The sequence below is a fragment of the Agelaius tricolor genome, unplaced genomic scaffold, assembly GCF_023055355.1.
Source record: "Agelaius tricolor isolate 1412-34295 unplaced genomic scaffold, bAgeTri1.0.p SCAF_4, whole genome shotgun sequence".
Taxonomy (NCBI): domain Eukaryota; kingdom Metazoa; phylum Chordata; class Aves; order Passeriformes; family Icteridae; genus Agelaius; species Agelaius tricolor.
This window is the reverse complement of record NW_027269264.1, coordinates 31,383,391-31,410,345: the sequence shown is the minus strand read 5'-3', so window position 1 is coordinate 31,410,345 and position 26,955 is coordinate 31,383,391. Positions and strand designations below refer to the sequence as shown.

Here is a 26,955-nt window from a genome sequence, read left to right as displayed (position 1 = left end):
GTGAAACTGTCAAAACATCTAACACATTACCATATCGCAGAATATTTACAGCAAAAATTGCAGAAGTAGGTTCTGCTGGTACCAAACTGACACCACCAATTCCTGGAGGCCAGAGTCTGCATGCCTCTCACTGTTAGCTGTTAACTACATAAATCTGTAATGGGAAATTACTGTGAACATTGAAATTAATAAGTACATTACAGTCTCTATTTACTGGGAGTATGACAGCAACTAAGTTGAACCGACACTTCCTAGGTGATCCTGCCTTGGCAGGGTGGGCTGGATTAGATGATCTTCAGAGGTTCCTTCCAACCCCAGCAGTTCTGTAATTCTGTGATTCAAAATACTTGGGGTTTTTGCCATCTGAGACACACTTGTTACCTAGTTCTGTTGTTGTTAAATAAAAAAAAAAAGTGGTCTTATTTCAAAAGTGTAAGTGCAGTAATTTTTTTCTCAAAATCAACCATTCAACAGTCCAAAACAGCTATACAAGAACTGAAGCCATTCAGGTATGTTTGTAACAAGAAAACAAATTTATTGATTTTAAAAGACAAGACACAATTTTGTTTTGAAAAACACAAGAAAGCTAGCCTGAGTTCAAGTCTGAAATATTCAGAAAAATCCTACTGTCTTTAGTATGTTCCAGTCATTTTTTTATACAACACACTAAAAGTTAATATATATTTTTATAATTATAAAAGGTCCCCAGTTATTGTACAGTACACAATACAAATTGCCAACAAACTATTATTTAGCTCCTGCCAGTTTTGAGAGGACATTATATACTAAAAGATTTAGCATTTGTCACAAAAATCACATCAGGAAATACGTATTTACAAAATCAAATACATTATACAAAAAAAACCATCACGTTATTCTGTAAAGATGTCTTCTTTAAATAATTAAAAAGTATATTCAACTGTAGCCCAAAAACTGGAAAAGAACATTACATTATCTCACACATACAATCTACAAAAAGTTGCTTACCTCATTTACATAATATATTCAGTCAACTGGAAAATAAGAATTTGAATATGTCCTAGTGTTATGATGTTTCTGTGCTGTGGGACTGGATAATGTAATCTGCCACTTACTAAGTGAAATTTAAATGATGGCACTTAAAAAAAATACAGTATAAAATAAATGCAACAAGGGAAGTTTCCTAGAAGGTAAGAAAGCCCTGAGCGATGATAAAATTACTGATTGGTAGCTCTAGAATTAACCTAATTAAAGTTTACCACCTCAGGCACAATTTTCCAAGTTTTTGAAAGGCACTCGAAGTTTCTTTAACAGCCTCATTGGTTATTAACTGTAAATCCAAATTTTCAGTGGGTATGAGTGGAAATGGGCAACTTGCTTTGGTACAAAAGTGATATTTTCCCAACATATTTTAAGTTGCTTAACTGGGTTACTTTAAAATGGGTATTTAATGTTTAAATACAAGGCAGTCACTTTAATATTGTATGGAAGGAAACTTTACTTGGGGAACCCATTAAATATTCTTTGTGTAAAAAACTTTTGCTGGCATCAGTGAGTCAAAAAGAATTGAACTGAGTTCCTGTTAAAACCCAATCCATTCAAGGTTGCTCCTCTGAAGTCTAAATTCCTCCTAAAAAGACATTTATTATTTCAGAGTAAAATTAATCTAGAACTGAAAATTCCTGTAAGATGTTTGCACCATAACCAGAAAGTGCTTAAGAACATACAAAGAACATCTTCCTGAATTAGTGTTAAGTGAGGCTCATTTGATGCCCATAGGCTTTTTCTGGGCCTTGTTTTCTACAGTGAATTTCAGCCTTAATGAGCAATCTCCAAGAATAATTCTTACCAAATATTTAACTACTCAGGGCTTCCAATCCCAAAATTCAATTTGTTTTTTTCAACAGGAAAAGGAGAAAAAAATCAGAATAAAACAAGAGTTAAAATGATAGTTTTCAAACGAAGGCATATTTTACTCCAAACAAACACTAGGCAGTCACTTTGTAAGTGGCTTTTACTGTTTCTTAGTTAAACTGGTAAATTAAACTCAGGTCTACTGGCACATAAAATCACTAGCAGCAATGATCAAGGCATGCAAACTCAGAAGCATTTACAGTAAATTATGAATAAAAAAAGTTGTTAAATTAAAACCCTTTGAGTATTGCATTTATGTTAATTAATTATGCATTAATTTGCATTAACTGACTAAAAATGTTTACAACTTACTTGCACTATACTACTGACGTAATTCCCTTAAATAACTTTAAATGATACCCTTTTTCTTTGCCCTCAGCTAGACTTAAATAAGCTGCTTTAGTGTTTGCTGAATGATATTGCAAGGAACCAGTAGAAAATGTACTGTATTCTCACTTAGTAAGGTGGCATCAGTATCTCTAAGTTAAAAGAATCTTTACTTGCTGCTACACTTGTTCCCTTGTTCCTGTAAGCAGTAATTTGAAGAACAAAGGGGCTTTTAAAATTATTTGCTCGTGCAATTTCTAGTTGCTTTTAAAATTCTGACATTCAAGAAGGGCCATCCAAACTGTACCCTTGTATGTGAAATTTAATAAAATACCTTCATCTTCTAGCTAGTCATTATTGCAGTGACTGAGTTTTAAAAGGAATATTAACATAATTGTGCACTTTTTGTTCCTGTTTCTCACAAACACTGCCAAAAATTTCAATGCAAACACCTCAAATATTCTGCAAAATTTATTATTACTAAACCTTCTTTTAATCCTAAAGATTTCTCTTTTACAGTACTGGAGTATTCCAATACTAATCTATCTCAGGAAATTTTCAAAATAGCTGAATATATTTTCTGAACCTTTATCTTCTAAAGGAATCTTAAAGTAGACAACTTCCTATCTGTAGAATCATGTTTGATTTTCTTTGTATATATATATGCAGTTATGAAAACCAGGGAGCTGAAGTACTGTTCTATATTACACAGTACATATAAATGGCAATGAATATTTTGCCTACATCTACTGAGGCCCCTATTAATAAAAAACATCCCCATATTGTATGCAAGTATTTACTTTAGACATAAGTAAAAAAAGATTTACAACACTATAAGCTATTTCAAAGTATATGCTCAGTGAACTAGTTAAATTATCTAAAAATCTTTGTTCCCATCACGTTACTTACAATGCTCAAAGGGTTAATGCAAGGCATCATATCAAATTAATTTCCTAGTACTAGAACTAAGCACTGTGTGTTTATGCTTCTATTCCAGTTTTTATTGTCACTGTTAAATCACCAAACAAATTAGCAGAGATACTAGAATTCCATGTATCAATTTGCTTTAAACCGTATACAAAGAGCATGTCCTGTTAGTGTGACAAGGGCCCAATTTTCAGAAATTCATCTTGCTCTCTCAGATTTGTACTTTGAACTCTGAAATTGTTGTTGTATACTTATATTATTAATAAATCTGGGGTTTTTGACAGTACATTTATGGCTCTCAGTGGTTGCTTTTATTTTGTAAAAGCATTCTGAATTAAATTGGATTGCAGTACATCTCTAACATGGATTTTTTTCTAAACAGTGCAGATGTCAGTTGGTGAGAATGATAAAGATATCAGATCATTTCTCCTAGGGAAACCAAGATAAAACAAAAAATGTTTCAGATATTTAAAAATACCTTGCTTTAAATTAAATTTATATATAGACCTATGCATTCCTGAAAGACAGAACTTAATTTTCCTATTTTTTTGAACTAAAGGCAGTAATGCCTTTAAAATCATCATTTTATAGGCAAATAATTTAACATCTATTTTCCAAATTTTTATGGAACTTTTAAAAAATGAAGGTGCTTTGAGCATACTACAGTACAAGCAAAAAAAAAAAAAAAAAAAAAACCACAAACCTGAAAAAAAAAAGTTTTAAAACTGATTTACCACAAGAAAGATGAAAATGTAACAAAACACTTTAACATATGTAAAACTTTTGAAAATTGGGCCCTGTGCTTTGAAAAGGTAGTTCAACAAGACCTCTTCCCCCACACTGTCACTGTGCTATTTTGTGCTAATGGGGGAAATGCCTCTAAAATAATTATTCTGGATTCCATTTCAAGATTAGATAAAACACATAAATCATGTCAACTCTCATAATGTCTACCCTGTGGACACACACTACACCTCTCCATAGCATTGACCAGAGACGTCAGAGCTGGTGTGGCAATGCAGCCGCACGCTACACGTTACAGAATACACACTGAGGTATTCGCATCTCTCTACTTCAACAAGTACTAAAACCCAGCTATTAAAGAGCAAGGGTGTGCAAAATGTTTTATCTAAGCGTTTGATTGAAATTTCAGTAAGAACAAAACAAAAGACTCCCAAATCTGTAAGTTTACAACACAGTAAGATAGTTGCTCTAAAAAACCTTGGTAAAATCTTTAGAATTTAAGAGTAAGAATACAGACTCCAGTCAGTTTTCTGAACCTGTGAAAGTTCCAATTTGTTTTGATAATTCATTGTTTTTAGAAGCTATGAAATACACTCCATTTTTTGTATTCAGATTTTTGTTCAGTTTTGTTTTTCACTTGATGACATTTAACAACTGAGCGGAGTGGAAAGCTAAACAATGAAAGATACTCAAATCCCACTATATTCAGCAATCTAGATTTACCTTTTACAATTGTACTCTTTTCTCAGCAACAACAAATTCAACATTAAACCAAGAAAGAATAAGAAAACACAAACAAACACAAAAATTAAAACAACTACTACAGTATTAAAAAAAGCTGAAAATGAAAAAAAAGTTGAATTATTTCACTTTATTTTACTTGTAAACATCTTATAATGCACAATGAAGGGGAGTAAATATTTATCACAGCTTAGTTTTAGCATTTTTGGTGAAGGGTACAGATGTGCTGATTTCTAAGGAAAAATCAGGACACACTGAGTGATATATGTGACAACAAAATCTAAAATGAGATTCAGTGCATTTATGAGTTTAGAAATAATGAATATAAATGTCACTTTTACTTTTTACTGAGGCAAAAGCCATCTACTGACCTTGGTAGGAATTAAGCCTACACAGAATGAGCTGGATGGGTTCACAATTCTGCAGAGGAATTAAATTTTTTTTTTGTGCACCAGTAATGTTAGGACATTTAGTTTATGTGCAGCTGTATTTGGAGCATATGTAAACTCTAGCAACAAACTTGTTTGCTATAAATAAACTTCCATTTTACATGCTCTTCTCCCATTTGGTATATATGACTTTAAAGTCATTTCCAGACACACTAGATAAACCAGAATAAAAGAATCCTATTTTTTTTTTACACAGTCTTTCCTATAAAGTTGATCTTTTTGTGTTCTCATTCACTTTTTGGATTTTTTTTCTTATTTAATTCTTCTACTTTATTGTAGTAAATTCATGTGTCTGCATAATGACATGTTTTTGAAGAAAAACTTGAGTTCTTTAATGTCAATTAATATGGTCTCTATAAACTGATATTATTTAACCATTAAAATGTAATATCTGGCTGATACACCACAAAATATAGAAATTGAAAACATGCACTGCATTATGTACCTGCTCATTTATTTCTTTTTAGTTTTTAAAATTAAAAGTAGGCAAGGGTTTAGAAAATATATAATCATGCTTGGGACTATGGTCAATCTATTTTGACATTTGAAGTTGGTATTAAAGCTAGTTTTGCTTTCCAAATTCCCAAGCAAATTTTATTTCTATTAAAGTGAAATCCAGCTAGAAACGAGAAAAAATAGGTCTATTGTCATTCTAAGAGGGATATTAAAATTATTTAATAATAAAAAAATCCTTTTATTCTTTTGAAGGCTGTGTAACCTGTCCTTACTTCTTAGGGAATTTGAAAATGACAGGCACACCTTGTTGAATTAATTTAAGAGTTAAGAATAACAGAAAGTACTAAGTCTTAGCTTCAGTTCTGTTTAAGGCACCATGTAATAGCCGAGGTACAATGATCCCTGATGTACATTCTTAAATGGCAATGGTCCATCTAGCCACCTATTCAAATTCTACACAATTGGGAATAGGTACAAGTGAGGTGTGCCAGTTACACTGCCTTGTCTAATTTTTGTAAAAATTTAAATCCACTTTAACAACAAGGAAATGTTTTTGAAAGGAAAATGATGCAGGTTGCTACATTCCTTGCATTCTATAAATCATCTTTTCTAAGAGCAGCAGATTGAACCACTAGTAGGAAAAGACCTGGAATAGAAGAAAGTCATCCAAATGGAATGTTTTCCTGTATGTCCAGTTCAGCATAAGTAGCACATACACATAAAATTAACAATAATCAAGTCACTTCTTTTTTAGCTTCAGTTTCTAACAACTACAGTGCCACTGAACAATCAAAAGCATCAGTTCAGTGGCCTCACATATAGAATCAGTAGTCTTCAAAACAGAGGAACTGGTATGCAAATAATATCTGAAACTGTTGATTTTAAATGAAGCTTGCATTGTTTACATCATGTTCAGATAATTAGGTACATTTATGCCATACAGATTACCACATTCTGATACAATTCTGTCTTTAAACAGCTTCTTCCTCACAGGAAGAAACGAGGAGATCTTCTCAACCCTCCAGCATTATTACAAAAAATCCCCCTGAATACTCACAATTTTATCAAAATAGTGTCTTCTCGTAGTACGATGAAAAGCACCTTTTATAACAAATTTGATACATCTGCTGTCAAATAAGTATGCCTCCAGTGTAAATCAAAGAAAACAGTTCTTTTGATATTTCACAGAAGTGCATCTAATTAAAAACCTATCTATATGAAATCAGCATAATAACTAATAATTAACATTAAAATATTTTTAAAATGATGAAAAAAATTAAATTATTATAAGAGGACAAAACATTAACATTAAACTTTGCAAAAATCTTCCTTGCATTTGATACAAAGAAACCTCTTCATATTGAGTGGCCAAAGTAAAATGATTTAGTTTACAAAAATTTGTTTCTAAACAGACCTGGCAAAATACGTACACCCATTCCATTCAACAACTCCAACAAAATAATGATCAGAACAGTTATATTTGACAACAGTCAACTTTCGGACTTATTCTCTTTTTTTTTCTTTTTCATATTAAACCTAAACAGCTAATGCAATGGGGCATGTGTTGGAGGCCAGAGGAAGTTTCACATTAGACTGCAGTATATGTATTTCCAGTAGCACTGCATTGTCTGATAGTCTGAGTAGTTGCAACAATGTGCTCATTATGAATTGGGTTCAGGAGGTTCTGCTGTACTCCACTCTCAAGCACTGGCTGCATGCAGCCCACCTGGAATGCCTGGTTTAGCTCTGTTTTCTCCCTCTTAGCTTGTGGCTCTCCACTTTCTTCCAGCTCTTCATCTATTTCACTTTCAACTTCGCTGCCCTCATCTGCACAAACAAACCAGCATGTAACTACCACAAAGGAGAAGTTTCTAATACAAGGCTCTTTATTTTGTAAGTAATAGTTGAAATACAGGGGAGCAATCTGATAAAGCATAAACTGAAAATTAAAATTTTAATGGAAAAGAAGTCAACTGTTATCTCAAATAGATAAACAGATTCAGGTTTCATCACTTGAGCTACACACTTTTAATGTGAAAAAAAAACCTGGAATCTCAAAAGGTCTAACAAATAATGTTAACTTCATATTGGAAAATGTCTCATTTCCTAAACACGATGAACAAGAGTTGTTACTTTTAGGTATAGATAGGGAAACTGAGGTGAGGAGAGTTGTGGTCACTTGACCCCAAATTTTGACAAACATTCTTATATTCACTAGTTGAGTTCTGAGGTCAAATCACCCCAAATCATTCAAGTAGTCAGTATAAGAATGCATGTGAAAATAGAGCAGGAAGAGAATTTAAGGAACTAATTTTTCCCTGACTACTTGCATACAATTCTGCTTCTTGACTTAGCAAAACATTCACTACAGTTAAATATCCATAAGCTTATTCTTGTCTTTCTTTCCACAGCTGTTACCCTCCTGCATCCTATTAGATATAACAAAATTTGCATAAAATTTTGAGTATTTCTTTGTGACAATAATAAACATCTTCAAAATATTCTTACTGTAAAACAAACCTACGATATTCCAGTCATTATTACATGTGGCACATTACAGACACAGCTATTGTATTATATCAATGTATCCATACAGCATATACATGCACTTTATAGGATGATACAGCTCTAAATTCTGTTTGACTTGTGTTTTTAAAACATAAGGATTTATTTTGCTCAGAGACACATTAGCTCTGAACAGAATTATACCCTGGAGATACTGAAATGCTTACCTTTATCCATATTTCCAGGGGACACAGCATTTAAATCACCAAACTGCAAAATAAACAATTAAAAAATGGACACAGTCTTAAGCAAATGTGGACATAGAATATCTATGATGTAGGAAATCTGTGCTTCACTGGTTTGATGCATTCATTCAAATGCATGATCTTAGCTGCAGCCATAGCCATAGCAGAACAATTTCTCATTCCATTTCAGTCTTGTGCTTATTAAGACAATTATCACTAAGTAAACCCTCAAAAATTAGAATGGAGAAATACAACCTTTTTAAAGATTGCCTTCTCAGGGCCTTTGTTGTTTGAAGTGAGCTATTTCTATGTCTTATAAGGCCATAAATTATAGTGGATATTCATTCTGAACTGCCAATATTATAACAAAAAACTCTCTTTAAAATTTCCCAGGCACCATTTTAATTGTGCTTGAGCAAAATGAAATATGTCACAGTGTTGTTAATCTACCTGGAAGGCAGATGAAAGGCACTGCTGAGAAAGGGTTTTTAACCTGTTAACTGATTTACATCAAAATCCAGAGCTTTTAAAAGAAGCTGCATGTGAGTTAGAAACCTTCTTCCCTTTCCTTCCTCCATTTCTCTTGTGTGAAATTTGGAAGAGTAAAATGCCACCAGTGGATATCAAATGAAAAGCACATTGTTTACATAGATACATTTCTAGCCATAAATGATGATACTAGTCTTTTCCAGAAGAATTTTGCCAACACCTGTGTCCAAGGTAGGACAGGAGAGGAAGGGAGAAGTATGAGAAGGCTTTTCTCAGCTGCAACCAGTTTATACTGTTTTACAGTGCTTGTTGGACTTCCTCATTTTATTTCAGCCATTGAATACACAGAAACATAAGAAGACATTCATTTCATGTATTACTTCTATTCTGCCCCTCACCTCCAAAAATTTTGCAATACTTACTCCCTCATAGTATTTCCATATTCAGTCTCATAAACTTTTTAGAGGCCCTATGCTACATTTATGTCTTTATCATGTAAAGTCTGCTGAGACAGGAAAAATGTAGTAACTGCATACTTGTGTAGTACTTTCTGCAAATATAAGACAAGAAATGTAAGAGCATCTATACTGATGGTGGGTCTTTCTACTAAGCAGAAAAATTATTTAATTTTTCTGAAACATGTCATGACACATGATATAAAATAATTTGACAAAGCAATCTGAGACACCTTCCAACTTCTCTTGAAAGTATATTACCTCTTTATAATATTTAATAAGCCTATCAATATATCTTGTGGGAAAAATGACAACTCAACTAGCAAAATTACCTGCAATTTATAGGTAACACAGAACATGATAGAGTGACTTGCAAGTGTAAAAATGTAACAAATCCTTCCTATTAATGATTTAGCATATTTTCATATCCATTTTCCAGCACCTTTGAAACATTATTATTTTGGGACAGTTCATGCTTTCCTTACTGTCTCACTCAAAATAAAAGGCCAGATGAACTACTGAAAAGAAGAGGGATAAGAGAAACTTTGCCTTGCAAATGCCATAGCTGAGTATAAAAAAATAGTTGTGCTTTGAGACTCTAGATCTTCTTTAATAAGCCAATAGTCTTTGAAACAACTGTATGAAAATCCAATGTGTTGCAAACCTCTCTGTCTGCACTGGTATGTGGACAGGTCTGTACAAGCCAAAATTCTGCATGTAAACCAGCCTTCTTATGTCAAAGAGGGTATACATTTTGTGTGGGAATTATGTGTGCAAATGCATGTAAACAGATCCACAAAAGTAACATTTTCCTATTACTATGCCCTTTTTTATTTTCACATAAAATATTCAGATCTCAAAAAGTGGAAAACGGCTGCAGGTTGATCAACGTTTTTTAAACTACGCATATGAATCTGTGTGCAGATTCATAAAAGAGTAAGTTCATTTAGAAATAACTGATTTTAAGAATTCAACGTTATTTTAATACTCCTACAATGAACCAGTTAAACAAATTTGAAACCACTGTAAATATTTGTAACTCAGTCTATTGTAATACTGCAGAACATCCGATCATTCTACATACATGCCTAAAAATGTGCAGAAACACTTTCTCCAATCATCACTAAATCTATCAATCTAGTCTCTTACATATTATCTTACCTCTCCCATAACTGCAATAGGTGTCTCTCCTGTTGCCTGAGCAACACGATGTTCTACTAAGTAAAACATGTATTCATCGTAAAGCAAGCGGATCAGATGAAAAGAGCCAAAGCTAGCAGCACTGCGCAAGGTTAAATCCCGAATCACCATTGAGCTATTTGAAAATAAAAAATATATATATGTTTATGTATTGTATGTCACAGCCATTTTAACATTTACCCATGTAGACAGACATTTCACCTCAAAACCAATATTCTCAAAAGTAACATTATCCTCAAATGTCTGATTTAATGGGATGACCAGGAAAGGGCAATCATTTGCTTCTCTCCTTTCTCAGAACATACTGTTGACCACCACATAGGAAATAACCAGACTGGTTTGGTTTTGGTATTGACCTATGCATAACTACCACTAATTGAACAAGTGTAAAACTTAACTTGAAAGAAACTTTGTTGAAAACATAAACAACTAAAATGGCAAGAAAATGATTTGTTTTTAAAGAAACTGTTGCTTAAATAATGTCTGTTGTGTCAGTCTTTCTATGGCAATGCTTTTAATTGCCAGAATTTAAAAAGTTTTGAAACTTAAAATTAAAAAAATATAGCCTTATTGTGTGTTCATATTATGTCTTCATATCTTCAGCAAGAAGTCGCTACAGTCAGGTTCAAAGAACAAGGTTTACTCTGATAACTGTTTCAATAAGCAGCTAACATGAAATGCTTGTCTTAATGTTATTTTCATATATTAAAAACAGCTTTTGCCTTTCTTATCTAATAAACATTGATGCCACAATGTTTTAGTAAGTAATACTAAAAACAGTGACTTAATAACTGCGTAGTTTTTTAACCAAAACAATTCATAGTATGTTTCTAACTCTGGACAAAATTACACCTGCATTCATTTTCAGATGGCCTTTAAATAATAAACTAGGGCCATTTAGGTCCCTGTTCATTTGCTGATAGCCCTGAGTTCAAGGTTAATAACAGAAGTCCTCTAAAAAAACCCCCATGTTTTTCATGATGTACCAAGCCACTGGTTGATATTAGATTTATCAACTTCATTACAATGCACAATTCAGCAATTAATAGATAGTTAGAATGTTTTAAAATCTATTAAATGTTACCTGTAGAAAGACCATTTTAACAGAAATTGCCGTGCTGCTTTAGGAAAGCTGGGTCTTCCTTCATATGGTTTCAGTGCTTGCATCATTACATTATCAAGCCAGGCAGCCCACTGCTCCAGAGTGCTCTGCTGTTGAAGAGTCATCTTGAAATCTGTTTCGAGTCTCTGAACCATGTTGTCATCACACTGGCACACCCAGGAAGCCTGCTCCTGTTATAGTACATGGCAGCTCTTGAATTGATAATACATAAGCCAAAACACACAAGGTAATTGTATCTCAAAGGTTAAGCTGTTCAATGGATGAAAGAGACTGGACCCACTTACTAGACAGACTAAGAAGTGTTTTTTATTTTACATCTATTGTAATTTTGTTGAAAGCAAATAGGTGGGAAAAGTATAGCATGAAAGATCAGACATCAAATAAAGAAATTAGAACAAACAATGTAAACAAAAAAGTTTCCTGTTTCCCACATTCATTTGTGAAAAAAGGCTTCCAATTTTGTAATTTTTCTGTTGAAATACTTATATCTTGTAATTTTTTTCTGGGATTTCAGGCAGGACAAGCAAGAAGAAGAGTCAAATGTAGGGGACTAAAGTAATAAAAAAAGTAGAGAGAAATCAAGTGCAACATTCCTTTTGTTCTGAAGAAGTTAAGTTTAAAGACAAATCCTGTTATATGGTCTTATAAAAGAAACTTTGTATGCAAACAAGGATTGTTTGCTGACTCTACACAGTAATAGATTACATATTGCTTAAAGACGACATAAGCTGCATACAAGTGGAGAAACACACTATGCAGCAATCAGCAATTTAGTCAGTGTTACCAAGTTTAAATAAAGTTAACTGTTAAATTCAGAAAATGAGAAAAAAATGACAGCTCACTAACTGCAAGCCATTTCCATTTAAACTTTAGTCGTCATGAGCCAAGTTAATATCTCATTCACAGACTCTTTATCCATGTCAACATATTACTGTACTTAATATAATGTATCTTTGGTCAAGAACTCTTGACTAGATTTCTGTTAAGTGTGTTAACAAGTACATTAAAACACTGTTTTACAACTAAGAGAAACAGAGAACTACCAAGAATCCGAAACCTTTCACTTTGCTGGTCGAAAGGACAAAACTATTTTTCCTCAGACAAGCAAAAACATCTGGAAAAATTAAGCTTAGTAAAAACATGAATTTATACTCTATAGGTTCCAACCATACCAATCTAATCCATTATTCAGGAGATCTTGTAAATTTAGGCAGAAGCACGTAGAAAAAAAATACTAATGTATGGGGTTTTAATACTAATGTATGGAGACAGTCTCTACTGAAAATGCTATGCATTTAATAACTTTAGAGACATTCAGAAGATACGCTACTGAGTTCTAATCCTAAAATATAATTTTTGCTATTAGTGAGACACGATTCATAGTACCCATTCTAAGAAGGTATTTGCTCTACATTTGCATAGAAGTTGGAAGAATACGTGCATTTCAAGAGAGCAAATTGAAACAAGTAATGGTTCTGAGCTCTGACTTTCCTAAAGCATAAGCTGTCACATTTGGACTGAGTCACAATGTATATGAATGAGCAAAATATTAGCACTTGTCTTTCTTGATCGAATGATGCCTGACAATAATGTTCAAAATCATAGAAGAAATCAAACTTAAAAAACCCCTGCTATTCAAAACTAAATTTTACCTGAACATTGGCAAAATCAACACGGTTGAGATCATTGAGCATTTGGTTGATTTGAGAAGTATTTTGAAGCACAGCACGAGCTGCTTGAGCCAGGTGATTAAGAGATGTGTATCTTCGCAGAGTCTGGGCAAAGGCACTTACAGCGGCAACCTATGAAGAAATTTATTATTTTTAAATATTGTGCTCCAAAGATTAATTCTACAGATTGAGTCTTGACTTTCATTTTAATAGTGTATATTAATGGGTCTTCATATTTTAATTATACCATGTAGCAGATCAAATAATATTACTTCCTCTGCCATTACTTGATGCTTGATGCTAAACATGAAATTTAGCATTGATGTTAAAATGCTTCGCCTTTTAGATGCTATTGCCTACTTGGTTTGCCACTGCAAGAATAGTTGTTTAAGTTTCATCTACCTTGGTTTGTATCATCCTCTGTGGAATATTGTTCATGGCATTTGAAAGCCAGCCTTCAAGGCTTTTTGCAAAATTGCGAATGGCTTGGGTCAAGGCACCTGCACATTGGAGAATAAAAACAGAATGAAAAGAAAGCAGTACACCCATCCTGAAATGCTTTGCATCCCCAGAGCTCTCTACCCAACTTTCAGGTCTGCTGCATTTATTTATTAGACAAATCTACTCTAGGTTCAAAATGCCTCACTGAGATAAAGTTTACACAATAATGTGTTAATAATATAATGCAATAATTCTTTTTACTTTTGGTTTAATAAATATTCTGACTTCTTCACCAGACAATCTTTCAAAGAAATTTGTGACTTAGCAGCATTGTTGGGGGCACTCCTATACAAGAACAACAACAATTGCAGCAGTTGTGGTGGAATTTTCCATCACAAATTTTCAGCTTTCCATTTTACCTAGACACCTCTTTCAAAAAAGCAAAAGTCTGGGGAAAAATCCACTTATAGGAATATTGCAGTTTCCTATAGTAAGTCCAAATTAATCTTAAACTATGTCATACTGTTGCTTAATTGAGTTTTAAAGAATAAATTCCATTCACATGCAGTCCTTAAGGATATCATCAATAAGCAAGATATAGGAATGTGTTTCACTGACAGAAAGTGAAATTATTCAAATGACTGTGAAATCTGTGTGCATTTTGTTTCTTTTCTATAGCATCCACAGAAATGCTGAATGGCTGACAGATTTAGAGAGATACTGAAGAAGCCCCTATAGCACTCTGCATTACTAAAACCAAAAATTTTAATTTTTCAAAAGAGGAGGACAGGAAGTATTGTCCCAAGGAAGAATATCTGGAAAAATAAAATCGTATCTTCTGAGTGATAGAAACCCAGCTTTTCCATGCCTAAACCTTGCACATTGACATAACAGCACTACACTTGAACTGTTGCAAAAAATAGGCAAAAAAAGGAAAAAACTAAAGGTTTCTGAAGACTACTAGAGAATGAAAGCAACTACAAAAGTGAAGAGGAAAAAACCTAAGGAAGTAATATCTTTTTTTGATAATACCTTTTTAAAATAAAGCTTTCTACCAGAAATGTAAATTTACTAAAAGAAAAACTATATTTTTTGTGATATCTTTTTCACGTGTCTTTAAACTTGCAGTCAGAAGCAGTAAAATCTATATTGGTAATTCTTATAATTCACCACACCTTTGAATGCTTAGCTGATCACAATTTGATCTTACAAAATATCTGTGTTAGCTGAGCCCTCTTATAGTATCAGGTTTACATGTGAATAACAAGCTTTTTTCTTCAACCCTGTCAATCCCCTAGTTCACTTGTGTTGCTTTGTAAATTATTTCTGTGCACTTACTAATTGACTATGTATTCATTCACATTTTCTTACCTACCAGACAAGATGGAAGTAATAATGTAAATACTGTATGAATAGGACTTAGACATTTAAGAAAAACATTACCATTTTTTCACTTCGAGTGTTCTCATGACTCTTTTTTACCCAAGTGTATTTATATATATGTTAAAAAATTATTTGCATCACTGTTATGCTGATCTCCTTTAAAAATAAGTACGGAAAAGCAGCTCAGGCCTTAAGAAAGGCCTTTAACTAGAAAGAAAAAGGAACAAATAAAAGGAATTCTAAGTTCTGAAGAAATAAAATAGCTAAAGTAGCTAATCAGGCATCAGTACTGTATAGAGCCATCATGAATTTCTAATGACCTTTGGAGATATATTAAATACAGAATTTTTCTCATATCCCTAAGTACACATGTAGCCATTACCAAAACCATAAGCACCTATATCCTTTAACTTGTAAGTTCATCTGAACCCTTTCAAAGAATCTTTGTATGATAAGCCTGGTGCAAAGGGCCTAAACCATTAAGTATTCCTAGTCACACACTAAAGGATGTGGCAATGGCAGTTACAGAAAGTTTGATTTGCATAAGCACCTAAAAAGCTTGACTTCTGAACCAAAACCCCCCTGACTTGTACAAAACTGAGCCTTACAGTCTTTCCAGTACTTCAATATTTTGTCTGTCTGGAATTGTGTAATATGGCATGGAAATGTATTTTGCATAAATTCTCCACCTATCATGGAAATTAACTCACAATCAAATTTGTTTCAGTCCATTCTGCCATATGTGAAGATGCAAGATGTCCACTCTAAAACATAACAGGACACTAGATAATTATGTTCTTTATTCCTTACTCCAATGGACAGCATTTCACTTTCTTAGGAAATTGAATTTGCTGTTTTATACCCAGCAATTCTTCACTCATTCTGTGGGTGCAAAACATTTCAGCTGATAAATTTAATACAGAGGTTAAAAATACAACAATTTTTTCCTCAACAGACTTTTTTTTCTAGTCCAGTAATATGTATCAACAATAGGACTTGTCTAAAAGAAAAAATACTAAAGATCTAAACAAAAAAAGGGCTTTCTTCAAGCCCTTTTCAAATTAATATTTTTCCCTGTTTTGAGCAGCAGCTGCTGCTATCTTCCCATTTATTCAAAAAAAATCATGAACATGCCTTTAATGAAGCATTGATAGTCCCAGCACCTCTACAGAGTCCAAACTTTCCTACAAACTGCTATTTTCCCACAGAGAATGATTCACCCAGCTGCATTTTTGTTATATTCAACCTTAACCCATTATTTTAGTCTCTTGTAATGACTGGAAATGCTTTTATTCAAAAGCAGGAGTTTAAAAAATCGTAATATTTGAACCATTTAACAGAGAAGAAGAAACTTGGATGGCCCACCATTTAAAGGAAAGGTGCTAAAAAAAAGCCATTTAGTTAGCTGGTCCTAAAGGTTAAAGTAAGATAATGTGTTAGCTGCCTTCTAAAGGTAGCTCAGTGAGTGCAATTCTGAGCAGAAAAACACTGGACTGTTCACAAAAAGTCTCTTGAGATGAATTTGTCCTGGGATCAGATGAGGTGTTTGAATCCAACAGTTTGATGACCATCCCCAAAACAGGAATGTCAAACACAGTAGGTATCAATTATTCAAATATGATTGGTAATTCTAGAAAGAAAGAAATAGCATGAAAAGGACACGATGCATCTAGTTATTGATATTAATTGATTTTGCCCATTTTCTTGAAATCCTGTATTGGCAATGCCCAATGCATTTTACAAAGCAAAGCAGGAAGACAGCATGTTGTCATTTAAACATCTCTCTAGAGACTGCCAGGCTTTACAGGAAAAGCAACTGAAAAGGAGAGGATCAAGTTTAATGAAAAACTGCCTGCACCACCTTTTTATTCAGAAACTAACTTGCTTTTGCAAGTGAGAGTTTTCATTCAACCTATTAAATATTATAATTAAATTTGTGGGAGATTTTATTATTAACTAATTGTTGGTGATACACTATATTACAGTAAAATCTTACCTAATGATATTGTCATTACCTTAAATATAAACCAATGCAAAATAATTTACACAAGTAAAAGTTGTCAATAATTGCATGTATTTGCAAAAACATTTTTCCTTTATTCTGCTATATAGATGCACATATTATGCCAATTGCTACCAAGAACTTACTCATTCCTTAAACAAAAGGTAAAAATGTGCATTGTAAATGGCAAACCTTCGTATTTTATACATTTCCAGTTTCAATTTTTTTGGTATTGTACATAATTTGCTAGAGCTTGATTATATTCCACTGGCAAGCAAGAAGACAATAAAACTTTTTTGCAAGGTACTACCACCAAATATTCTTACTGAGCACTTATTACTGCTGGACTCACTATAACAGAGGAGGTGTCACCTGCAAAACTACTTACAGCCCTAATTAAAAAAAAAAATCAACTTTTTGAAGTAAATACTGTGGTTTTTTTTCATTGGAAGAAGATAATACATAGGAATTATGAGGGTTTTAGTGGGTTGCTAACATGATTTCAGTATAACATTTGGACAGTATATGTGACACAATAAATACTTCATGAAGTTCAACTTCACATAAATTTGTTTTCTACCAAAGATAGCCATAAAAATACATTGCTAGAGCAATGACAGATTCTAGTAAAATTAAATTTGAAAAGAAAGCTCTACTCCTGGTAATGATGATATGACTGGACAATCACTCACTACTTCCTGCAGGATGTATGACAGAAAAATAGTAGATTAGAATAATAAATTGGAGTAGGAATTTTTCATAGCCTTAACAATTATTAGAATTGATTTCAGCAGTTAGGGATAAAGGACCACGTCTCCAAACATGGAATCAAAAAGACCACAGTTCTCTTCAGACTAATCCAAGAGTAATATGTGTCGTAGGCATTTCCCAGCACAACTCCTTGCACAAGAAAAGTATGGATAAATTATACAGTATTTTGTATAACTTTTTGTATAACTTTCAGAATTTTTTCTTAAGCTGTCCTATGAGGCACAAGTAGACTTCCATCATATACATGCTTAAAGAAAAATCTTTACAAAATGTTTCAGATGTTGAACTTACTAGGAATAGGTCTAAGGACGTCAGGAATGAGAATCTCCACCAAAGCCTGGTACATCACATGGTCACAGTTACACATCCATTTCAGAATAGACTCATTCTTGCACAGAGTAATCAGCTTTGCTTTAGGAAGTCGACTTTCTATTTCGCTCAGATTGCTGGTGTTAAAAAAAATGCAGCAAATTAATACATGATAATGCATTTATGGCAACTAGGGGCATGGTTTAGCAGCTGACATGGCAGTACTAGGTTAACAGTTGAATTTGACTTTTCTGACCTAAAGTTTCTATGATTCCATGATTTACAGCAGGTAAAAACCTGGGTGTTAAAATGTACTTTTTTATACAGGTGTCACAGATATCTCAGTTGCACCCAATATAACTTATTTACATGTCTCACATGGAAATGGATTTAAGAAATGTCTCCATAATTCTCCTAAAGCTCATAAATAGTGCAGACATATGAATGATGTTTCTGGCTTAGAAGTGGTGGATTGAATATTGGGAAGAGACAACTTCAGTCTAGCTGTCCATGCAAAATGGACATGGATGACACAACTGTTTCAAGACTGACCTTTGGCATACACCCAGGCTATACAAAACTGCCAGACAACATAAATTTAATTTGGAAAATAATCATAGGAGAAAAAATTACTATGTTAAAACTAATATGATTTTTATAATTTCACATTTACACTATCATGAGACACATTAAACATAGAGAAACATTTACTGACCTTGGTTCATTAACAGGAGTGCCATCAGGTGGAGCAGAAGGAGAATAGCGCCAGAAAGTTTGCCACAATTTTTCTATCAGGCTGAATTGAAGATTAACAACCACATCCAGTATTGCCTGAAAAAATGAAAGATGAGATCATATTGTCTTTTATCCAGAATCCCTCCACTCCCAACTCCAACTATATCTACAGCTCTTTTCCTTCATTACAAAGTGGAATCAAGGCAAACTGTATATTTCTCAAGTTAAATGGTACCTGTTTTATTATCTTTGATACCCATAAATTATCCAGCACTATAAACTGTTGTGCACAGAGACTTGCATAAGGCTTGCATGGAAGCCGCTGGGAGCTAATATGGCCTATGTTTACTATGTAAACATATCAGAGTAGTTTAGGCACAGAAAATATTTACTGTTACTGCAAATAGAAAAGTAAACCTGACACGTTACTCCTTCTCATAATGCCTTCTAAGTTGGAAGCACCTTCAAAAATAATTTTAAAAGACATATTGTTAAGTATCAAATGTGGTTTAAATGTCTTAATGTTTCTTTGATACAAGAAAAATGTTACTGCTTTTAAAAATAAAAGAAAATTATAATCTAAAACCTGATTTACACTTGCTGTTGACTAAACCAAATATCTCCATACACAATCTAAAGTCTAACATTCTGAATAATGTACATGTAACAACATTTTATTCTCAGTATTTATTACATATTACTCTTTCCCCTGTAAAGGGGATCATTCAGAAAACCCTTTTTGCTCTTGTTTTCGTTGAGATAAGTAAAATATTGTGGGGAAAGTCACATGCCACTATCATGGCTACAATATATTGGACACTATTCTCCTGTACTGGCCTTCAGTAAAAGTCATAAAATTTTGAAAATAAATGGTTTATAGGAAATACCTCACAGTGCTCTCGATAAAGACTCTGTAGTGATTTGATGTCCTCAAAGGTAGTACCATCTGGCAGAGAAGATATTTCAACTTCTCCAAACTCTGGCAGTACTCGAGATGCATCTGTTGTCATGACAACATAATGAAAGAAGTGCCAGTTACAGTATAGTTAAAAAAATATCTAAGGATTATACAAAGAAATAAATTCCAAAAGGTCATTATATTCAAAAGGCAAATGATTTAATACCTGTTGTATGCCAAAATACTAAATACATTAATAATTTTTAGTAAAAAATAAATACAAAATTATACTAGAATAGATTACAATGCTATCATGTATATAGTATACATATATGGAGAACCTAACATATGCTTTTTCAGACTATTACAAAGAAAATATGTAGAGTCAGTGCAGGAGAAACTAATCCTTCAATAATTTTTTTGTTGCTCAGCTGAAGAGCTTCCATGCAGCAAGGTGTGATGGGGCTTAATAAACTCAATATACATTTTTACTTGACATTTACTAGACTTTTAAGTAGAGCCAATGTGTGCTTTTACTATTTGCCACAAATGTTTCTGGGAGACAAGATGGTAAGATAAAAATACTGGACTGAAAGATACCTGGAAAAGAAGATTCAAAACATTTTAATGCTACCCTTATGCTCCAAATGGTTTTAGTAATAGCAAAATCAAGCCAAAGGATTTGGTGGCTGAAAATCCTAACCAAATAAGCCTACACTAATAGCGCACTCTATCTACACAGCCAAGGATTATTTTTACATAAACAATTAACTAAATTAAGATTTGTTTCTGTGACTGGAGTACATGCTTAACTGGTCAACAAATCCACAATTTGGATATTTTTAAACGTGACCTGAAAACCTGAGTTTTCAGTTGAAACTATTTGTCTTTTTCCACTCACAACACTAGAACACCCTTTCAAAACAGCCAGGAGTGGCTAACCTGCATAGTAGTGCACTGCCATCCCCCTATGACAACTTTTACAAAATAAAATGCACTATAATGCACATGAAGGAAACAACTTTCATAGCAGGAATTTCAATATGCACATTTAATATAATTATGCAAAGCAACTTCATATTTATGTAATATGAAGTGTACCTCACACTGTTTTTCCTTATTTTCCTTTTATACTTACATTATGCATATTAAATATTACATAAAACTTAAATTACATAAAGTGTAATTTAAGTGCCTTTTGGTTCTGTTGAGAGTAAGGATTTTACAGAGGGCATGATAACTTCAGATGTAACTATTTTACTTGTCTGGCTTGATATTCACTGTGAAAACAAAGTTCATCTTACTTATTTATATAGCAGTATAAAGCCTGCTTTTGTACCTAGAAACTGTTGATGATGTTGACTTTGGGCAATTACAGTTTGTTCAACAGATGTGCCTGTCTGTTGACCACTTCCTGTGAAGCCATCTGCAACTCCATCCACTTTCTGCATAGGCTTATACCTGCAAAATATCAAGTACAAAATTATCCTTTCTGTTTACTTCTTCATAAATGGAACACTGAGTTTGATTTTTCCATCTCAAAATAAAATTTTCAGGAAAAGTGTCAAAAGCATTTGGAGATTCTTACTTACTTTGTAAAAAACAGAAGGAAAAACACACTAAGGGAAGCCAGAGTGTTAACAATGCATTACAGAATTCACAAAGGTGATATTCCAGCAGTACTCTCAATTTCTGCTAGAATTTAGCTTAGTAACGGCATATTGTAACACCAGCAAATTTATACCAAAAAAAATCAAATCCTTCCCTTTCCACACAGATTGACATAATTTTGTAAAACAAAGGTAATGTTTCATGACTTTTAAGAGGAAACAACAATACTGTCTCACGCTAATGAAGACTTCAAAGCAAGCACTTTTTGATACTGAAGTTATGCAAATCCAAAAGCTTCATGGTTCCCAAATTAAGAAAAGGAATGAAGAAAAATGAGGCATACATTCAGTCTACAGCTTTGCTGAAGAGAACTGGAAGTATTTATTCAACTAGATGTGTCTGAAAGAGATGGTAGAATTGGTATAACTACCTAGAAAAAAAGTATATTGACTGCAATTTACCACTAATTTAAAAGACAAAAGAACCACTAGAAATATTAATACACTGACGAAAGAGAAATATTCCCATAATCATGAAAATTACAATATTCAGTTTTTTAGTTCTCTCTTAATAAATCCTGCTAGAATTTTTCAATACATGTGGATAACAATGATAAGAACACATACTGTTATATATGAAACACTGTAGTTAAATACTAAGCCTTTTATAGCACAGTACTTTCCATGTAACAGCTACCTATTGTGCATAATGGTACCTTGCAGTTCCCACCCATCATCAACACCATTACAGATTCTTGCCACAGAGCTTAGGATTGGTGTGAATTGAGCCTGAATTGGGTGCATGTTGGTGCAGGTACATGTGTGCAAGTGCAAAACATGGGGCACAGAAGTGTGCACTAACTGCACACAGTGCCATATGTGTGATTTTGTTGCTATATAATCAAGGAACATACTGACTTAAAGTTAAGAAAATGATGCCAAACATATTTAGGTGAGGGAAATAAGGGAACTATGTAAGACATACAGTGGTCTTAAATAAAATAATCAAGCAAATAATACAAAAAGAAATATCCAGTCCTAACAGTTATATAATGAAATTCCAAAATCACTTCTTCTTTGTGAATCACGAAGAAGACAAGAGACGTGACAATGTTTCGCTGACTGGCATCATTTTTCCAGAAATAATTCTAGTTAGACCATATGTTTTGGTGCACATATGTAGTTCTGAATGCAAGTGAATGAAGTGTCTAAGTGAATGAGATTGAGTGGGTAAAATAAGCTTGCTGGGAGATTTTGTAAATATCTATCATCATTCCTTACTATATAATCCTGCCATGGTTTTTGTAATAAGCATTTTCTACATGATGTTATTATGAGACATCTCATGCTCCTGTATTATGCTCAGCAAAAGACAGTTAAGACCATATATCTTACCATGAGCTTCCATTTAGTGTTGTAAATAATCTGTACTGTCTGGAAATGACAGAATCATTTCAGATCAAAATGATCTTTGTGTTTGAAGGTAAAGTTTGAAAAGTTTGAAGTTAAAAGTTTGTGTTTTCCATATTTCAGTTGTGTACAAGGACACAAAATATGCTTGGTACACTATACCAAACTGTTCATTCAACTGAAGGTTTTTGGAGGAATAAGTGTTCTAAAGAAGGTGCTCTTCTATTGATTAGTGTCATGAAATTATGCATCTAATGTATTTTACTTTAGGGCAATATGACTGGCTAGTAACACCAGTAAAATCAAAATTAATTTTCAAAGATTATTAACTTTCGAAGATAATTAATTTTCTGTTTAACATAGTTTTTAATATGCATATTCCCACATTCTTTCAACACCCTGTACAGCCCTGTGCCGCAGTTTTCAACTACTTCTGAGCCTTCACAGGTTCCTCAGGAAAAACAGATACTAAGGGAATATACTTACATTTACTTGGAGGCAAACCATTGTGGTCATATTAATTCTTCACAGGGACATGAAATAAATTCCAAGCAACTTAATTGTAAATTCTCCGATAAGAAGTATGAACATAAAATGATACAATGAAAAGAAACAGGAATGTTTGAAATTAAAGCTCTTACTGCTTTTATTCATCTTGTGGGACAAGAATTCAATATAGTTAAGAAGAATCTGTTCATATTATAGGTAATTTTATCATTATTTATTTTCTGCAAATTTATGACAATTTCTAGGTAAATATTCTTTCACTTTGACTGGTGCCTGACATCCTTGACATCAATTGGGTATTCAGCACACTTTTGTTTTCACAGCAAAAAAGCTGAACAGGAATTTGAACTTGCCCATGTAAGGAAAAGACTTGATGAATGAAAAATAGTGTGAATAGTTGTGTTTCACACTTTACCTCTGTTTCTGCTGCATGGGCTGTTGTCTCATGGCCATATATTGCATGTCCTCTTGTAGTCGATTAAGAGGAGAGTCTGGCTTGACCCGAATCCCATAATAATGATATTTGGAGTTCCCCCTTTATGGAAGAGCAAGCATTAAAAGAGCAGTAACACTAGTTTTACGTATTTTCTTTACATTTACTTTAAAATTTACATTGACTGGAAAACAACACACACAAATCAGGTCTGGCTCTCCTGTCATACCTGTTTTACATGAGTGTCATTTTACTACCTTTGGGAAATTAACTCACTCTCTTAAACAAATATTATCAGCATACTAACTTGCACTCCACTTCAGTAAGAAAAATAAAATGCAAATAAATACAATTTATCTAGTATGGGCAAATAGTATTCTTAGTGATTTCCAAATAGAAAGTTATGTTTTATTTGTAATGATAAAAATCTGAAGTGTAGTTACCAAAATATAAACACATTAACTGTCAAAAGCAGAAGAAATAAAACTATAATAGCATCTTGAAAAAACATAGAACTGTTCAACATGAAGAAATAGAACTGACAGAAAAACACTAGTATTTTAATGCAGGTCTTATGTATTCTTTTTCCTAGCAGACTAGTTTCTTATCCATAATTATTACCTTTATTTTTTATTATAATTCAGGATTTCAATTGCACAAACCTAGTTCCAAGTCTTCTGGTGCGTAGTCCCATGAAGATTGACCGTATGAGTTTTCCAAAGGAGGCAGCATTGACTGGGTCCAACTTGTGCTCCTGACAGTGTCTTAAGTAATGGTTGTAAAGGGTACTTCTTGGAAGGCTCACTCCTTCTGCAGTTTCATAGTTGTCTAAAAGCCATTGAAGCTGTATCACATACAAAACAGAAAAAAACCCACCCTATTATATACTTTATTGAAAATATTGTAGCCATACAGCATTAACTTCTGAAAGTTGGAACCACTCTTCAGGTCTATTAAAAATTACTTTCTTCCTCAGAGTGTCTTTAAATGTTAGTTAAACAATAATGCTTTAATATCTTCAGAATTACCAGGGAATAGCAGAATTCACTGCACTTGTGACCTCAGGAAAATGCCCTTTTCTTAAAATATTTTTGATTCAGTACTACACATCAGTATGTAATAAAGGTATCTATGCTTTGGAGACAAATTGTTAGTACCACAAAGATATAAAGGAATCATGAATGTAATACACATAAATTGCAGAAAACAAACTCCTTGGGCACAATAGCTAATTAATCTACTTGTAAAACCAGAAAATGATACTCTTCTCTTTGTTGTTAAAAAACATTAAGACACAGATTAAAAAAAAGCTACTGCATAAAAGTCAGAGAGCTACCTAGGTAACATCGAAAATAATTGGTACATCTGTGAATCATTAGGGATACAAACCCTTTTAGCTGTAGCCTGCTTGCCTTTGACTTCCAAATGGAACAGAATGAGTTTCTTGGAAAAACAGTAATCTTTTCATGTAATTGTGGTAGATAATTAAAAACATGCAAGAAGAGACATTATGTAACATCACTGCATGTTCTAAGTACAGCACACTCATGAAACACCTCTAGCTGTTGCTAATATACAAAAAAATGTTCAAAGGACAATTTAATACTCCTAGATTTAGTATTAGAGGAAAATGACAAAATACAGCAAAACCAATATAGTCTGAGAATACATTAAATTTCACTGGTTTTGTTTTTTGATAAGTCAACATTTTCGTTATTTTTCCCAGTACTTGTCATGGATCGCTAGAATTTTCTCACCTCTAGAAAAATACAGAAAGAAGATGCAAATACTTCCAAGACATAAGATTTTTAGCTTGGTTTGTAGGCAATTTTGCATTTCAAATAAAGAAAATGAAGAAGTACAGTTAATCATGATTTATGATTGTTTTATATGTACTAACATTCACAAGTGCTTCCAAACTGAGCATCTGTCATTTTGAAATATAGCTGAAGAAAAGGTATAATTGTTAATATTTGAGTTTTGTGCGAATGTATTAAACTTATTTCATTAGTGATCTGACCTAAGCCTGTCTTGGCTTACAAAGGTAATTATAACTTTCAGTGGTTGCAATCTATCCATATTGAAAATCTGTTATTACATTTCTATTTGTATTAATACATTTATATAACATTTGTCATATATTATTACATCTAGAATCAAATCAGAACGATACAGAACTTGAAGTACTTCTGCTTTCCCCAAGGGGAAAAACTCTGTCAATCCCAAAAGACTGACAAACAAAAAATTAATTATTTTGCAATTAAGTTCTGTATGTAGCATTAAAGATATTTTCCTCCAGATGGTTTCTAATCTATTATTAATCACTTTGAGTGCACTTCATTAATTATATGAATTTCTAACAGATGTTATTTCAAACCTAACTTGCATTATTCAACACACAAAAAGCCAAATCAAAAGTTAAGTGCAATACTAGAATTTTTGCTCTTGGAAGGAGTTACTTAGTAGCAAGGCCTTGAAATCCTTACTTCATAGATTATAGCCTGGAAGAAAAAATGCAGTTAATTCATGATTTTAAGAGAAAATTGAATCCAAACATTATTGTAAACAGCTTTTTAAAGAACCCAAACACTTTTCCATCAAGCTGAAACACAATTCTAAAATTGTTCAGGTTTGAGTCGTGGCTTATGAATTTGTAGTACTGACCATAATGTAATGCTAAGATGGGGAAAGGTATGAAATATTCACAGAGCCAGATCTGTTAAATTGAGTGTGATTTCAATTAATCTGCAACGTTTATAAAACACTCAGCTATGAATAGGCTGAATAAGTTGATCCCATGCAGAAATATATCAAGAAACAAAAAACAGAGGAGAAATGACAAACTCCTTGAAATGAGAACTCATGTATTTAGGAAAACAAATCCTACAAAACCTCATTGAGGTATCAAAGGTTGAAAATTTAAATCCCAAACTAAAATATTTCCACAAATTGATTTATCACCTTCTAAGTGTATAAGGTAATTAAAAACGCAATTTAGATTCTATTTTAAAATCTGTTAAGCAAATTACTTAATAAATGCCAAACCAAACCATTAGAAGGCAAATTCAAGAAAAGTTTAAAGAGACAAAGTGTACATCTACACTTAAACTTCCTTTACACTGTCCTTGAGTTTAAAGACAATAAGCATTGCTTTAAAAACAGGCAAAACATCCTGTAAGCTTGATCTAGATTTTAAATTTTTTTCAAAATGACCAAAAGCAGGAAATACTTT

General features: G+C 33.0%; 1 protein-coding gene across 4 annotated transcripts in view; it reads right to left on the bottom strand.

Moving 5' to 3' along the window:
• Positions 1-514: 514 nt before the first annotated feature.
• RFX3 (regulatory factor X3) overlaps positions 515-26,955 on the bottom strand; it is a 108,855-nt gene continuing 82,414 nt past the window's right edge. For all 4 annotated transcript variants that reach the window (XM_071425115.1, XM_071425114.1, XM_071425117.1 and 1 more), the window contains 12 exons: positions 24,386-24,567; positions 23,706-23,825; positions 21,103-21,224; positions 19,753-19,865; positions 18,846-18,961; positions 18,113-18,267; positions 13,627-13,724; positions 13,207-13,356; positions 11,516-11,724; positions 10,393-10,546; positions 8,270-8,312; positions 515-7,364 (listed from right to left, as the gene is read on the bottom strand). In XM_071425115.1, the coding sequence (XP_071281216.1) occupies positions 7,126-7,364; positions 8,270-8,312; positions 10,393-10,546; positions 11,516-11,724; positions 13,207-13,356; positions 13,627-13,724; positions 18,113-18,267; positions 18,846-18,961; positions 19,753-19,865; positions 21,103-21,224; positions 23,706-23,825; positions 24,386-24,567 (1,701 nt within the window). In that variant the 3' untranslated portion in view covers positions 515-7,125. The remainder of the gene's footprint in view (positions 7,365-8,269; positions 8,313-10,392; positions 10,547-11,515; positions 11,725-13,206; positions 13,357-13,626; positions 13,725-18,112; positions 18,268-18,845; positions 18,962-19,752; positions 19,866-21,102; positions 21,225-23,705; positions 23,826-24,385; positions 24,568-26,955) is intronic.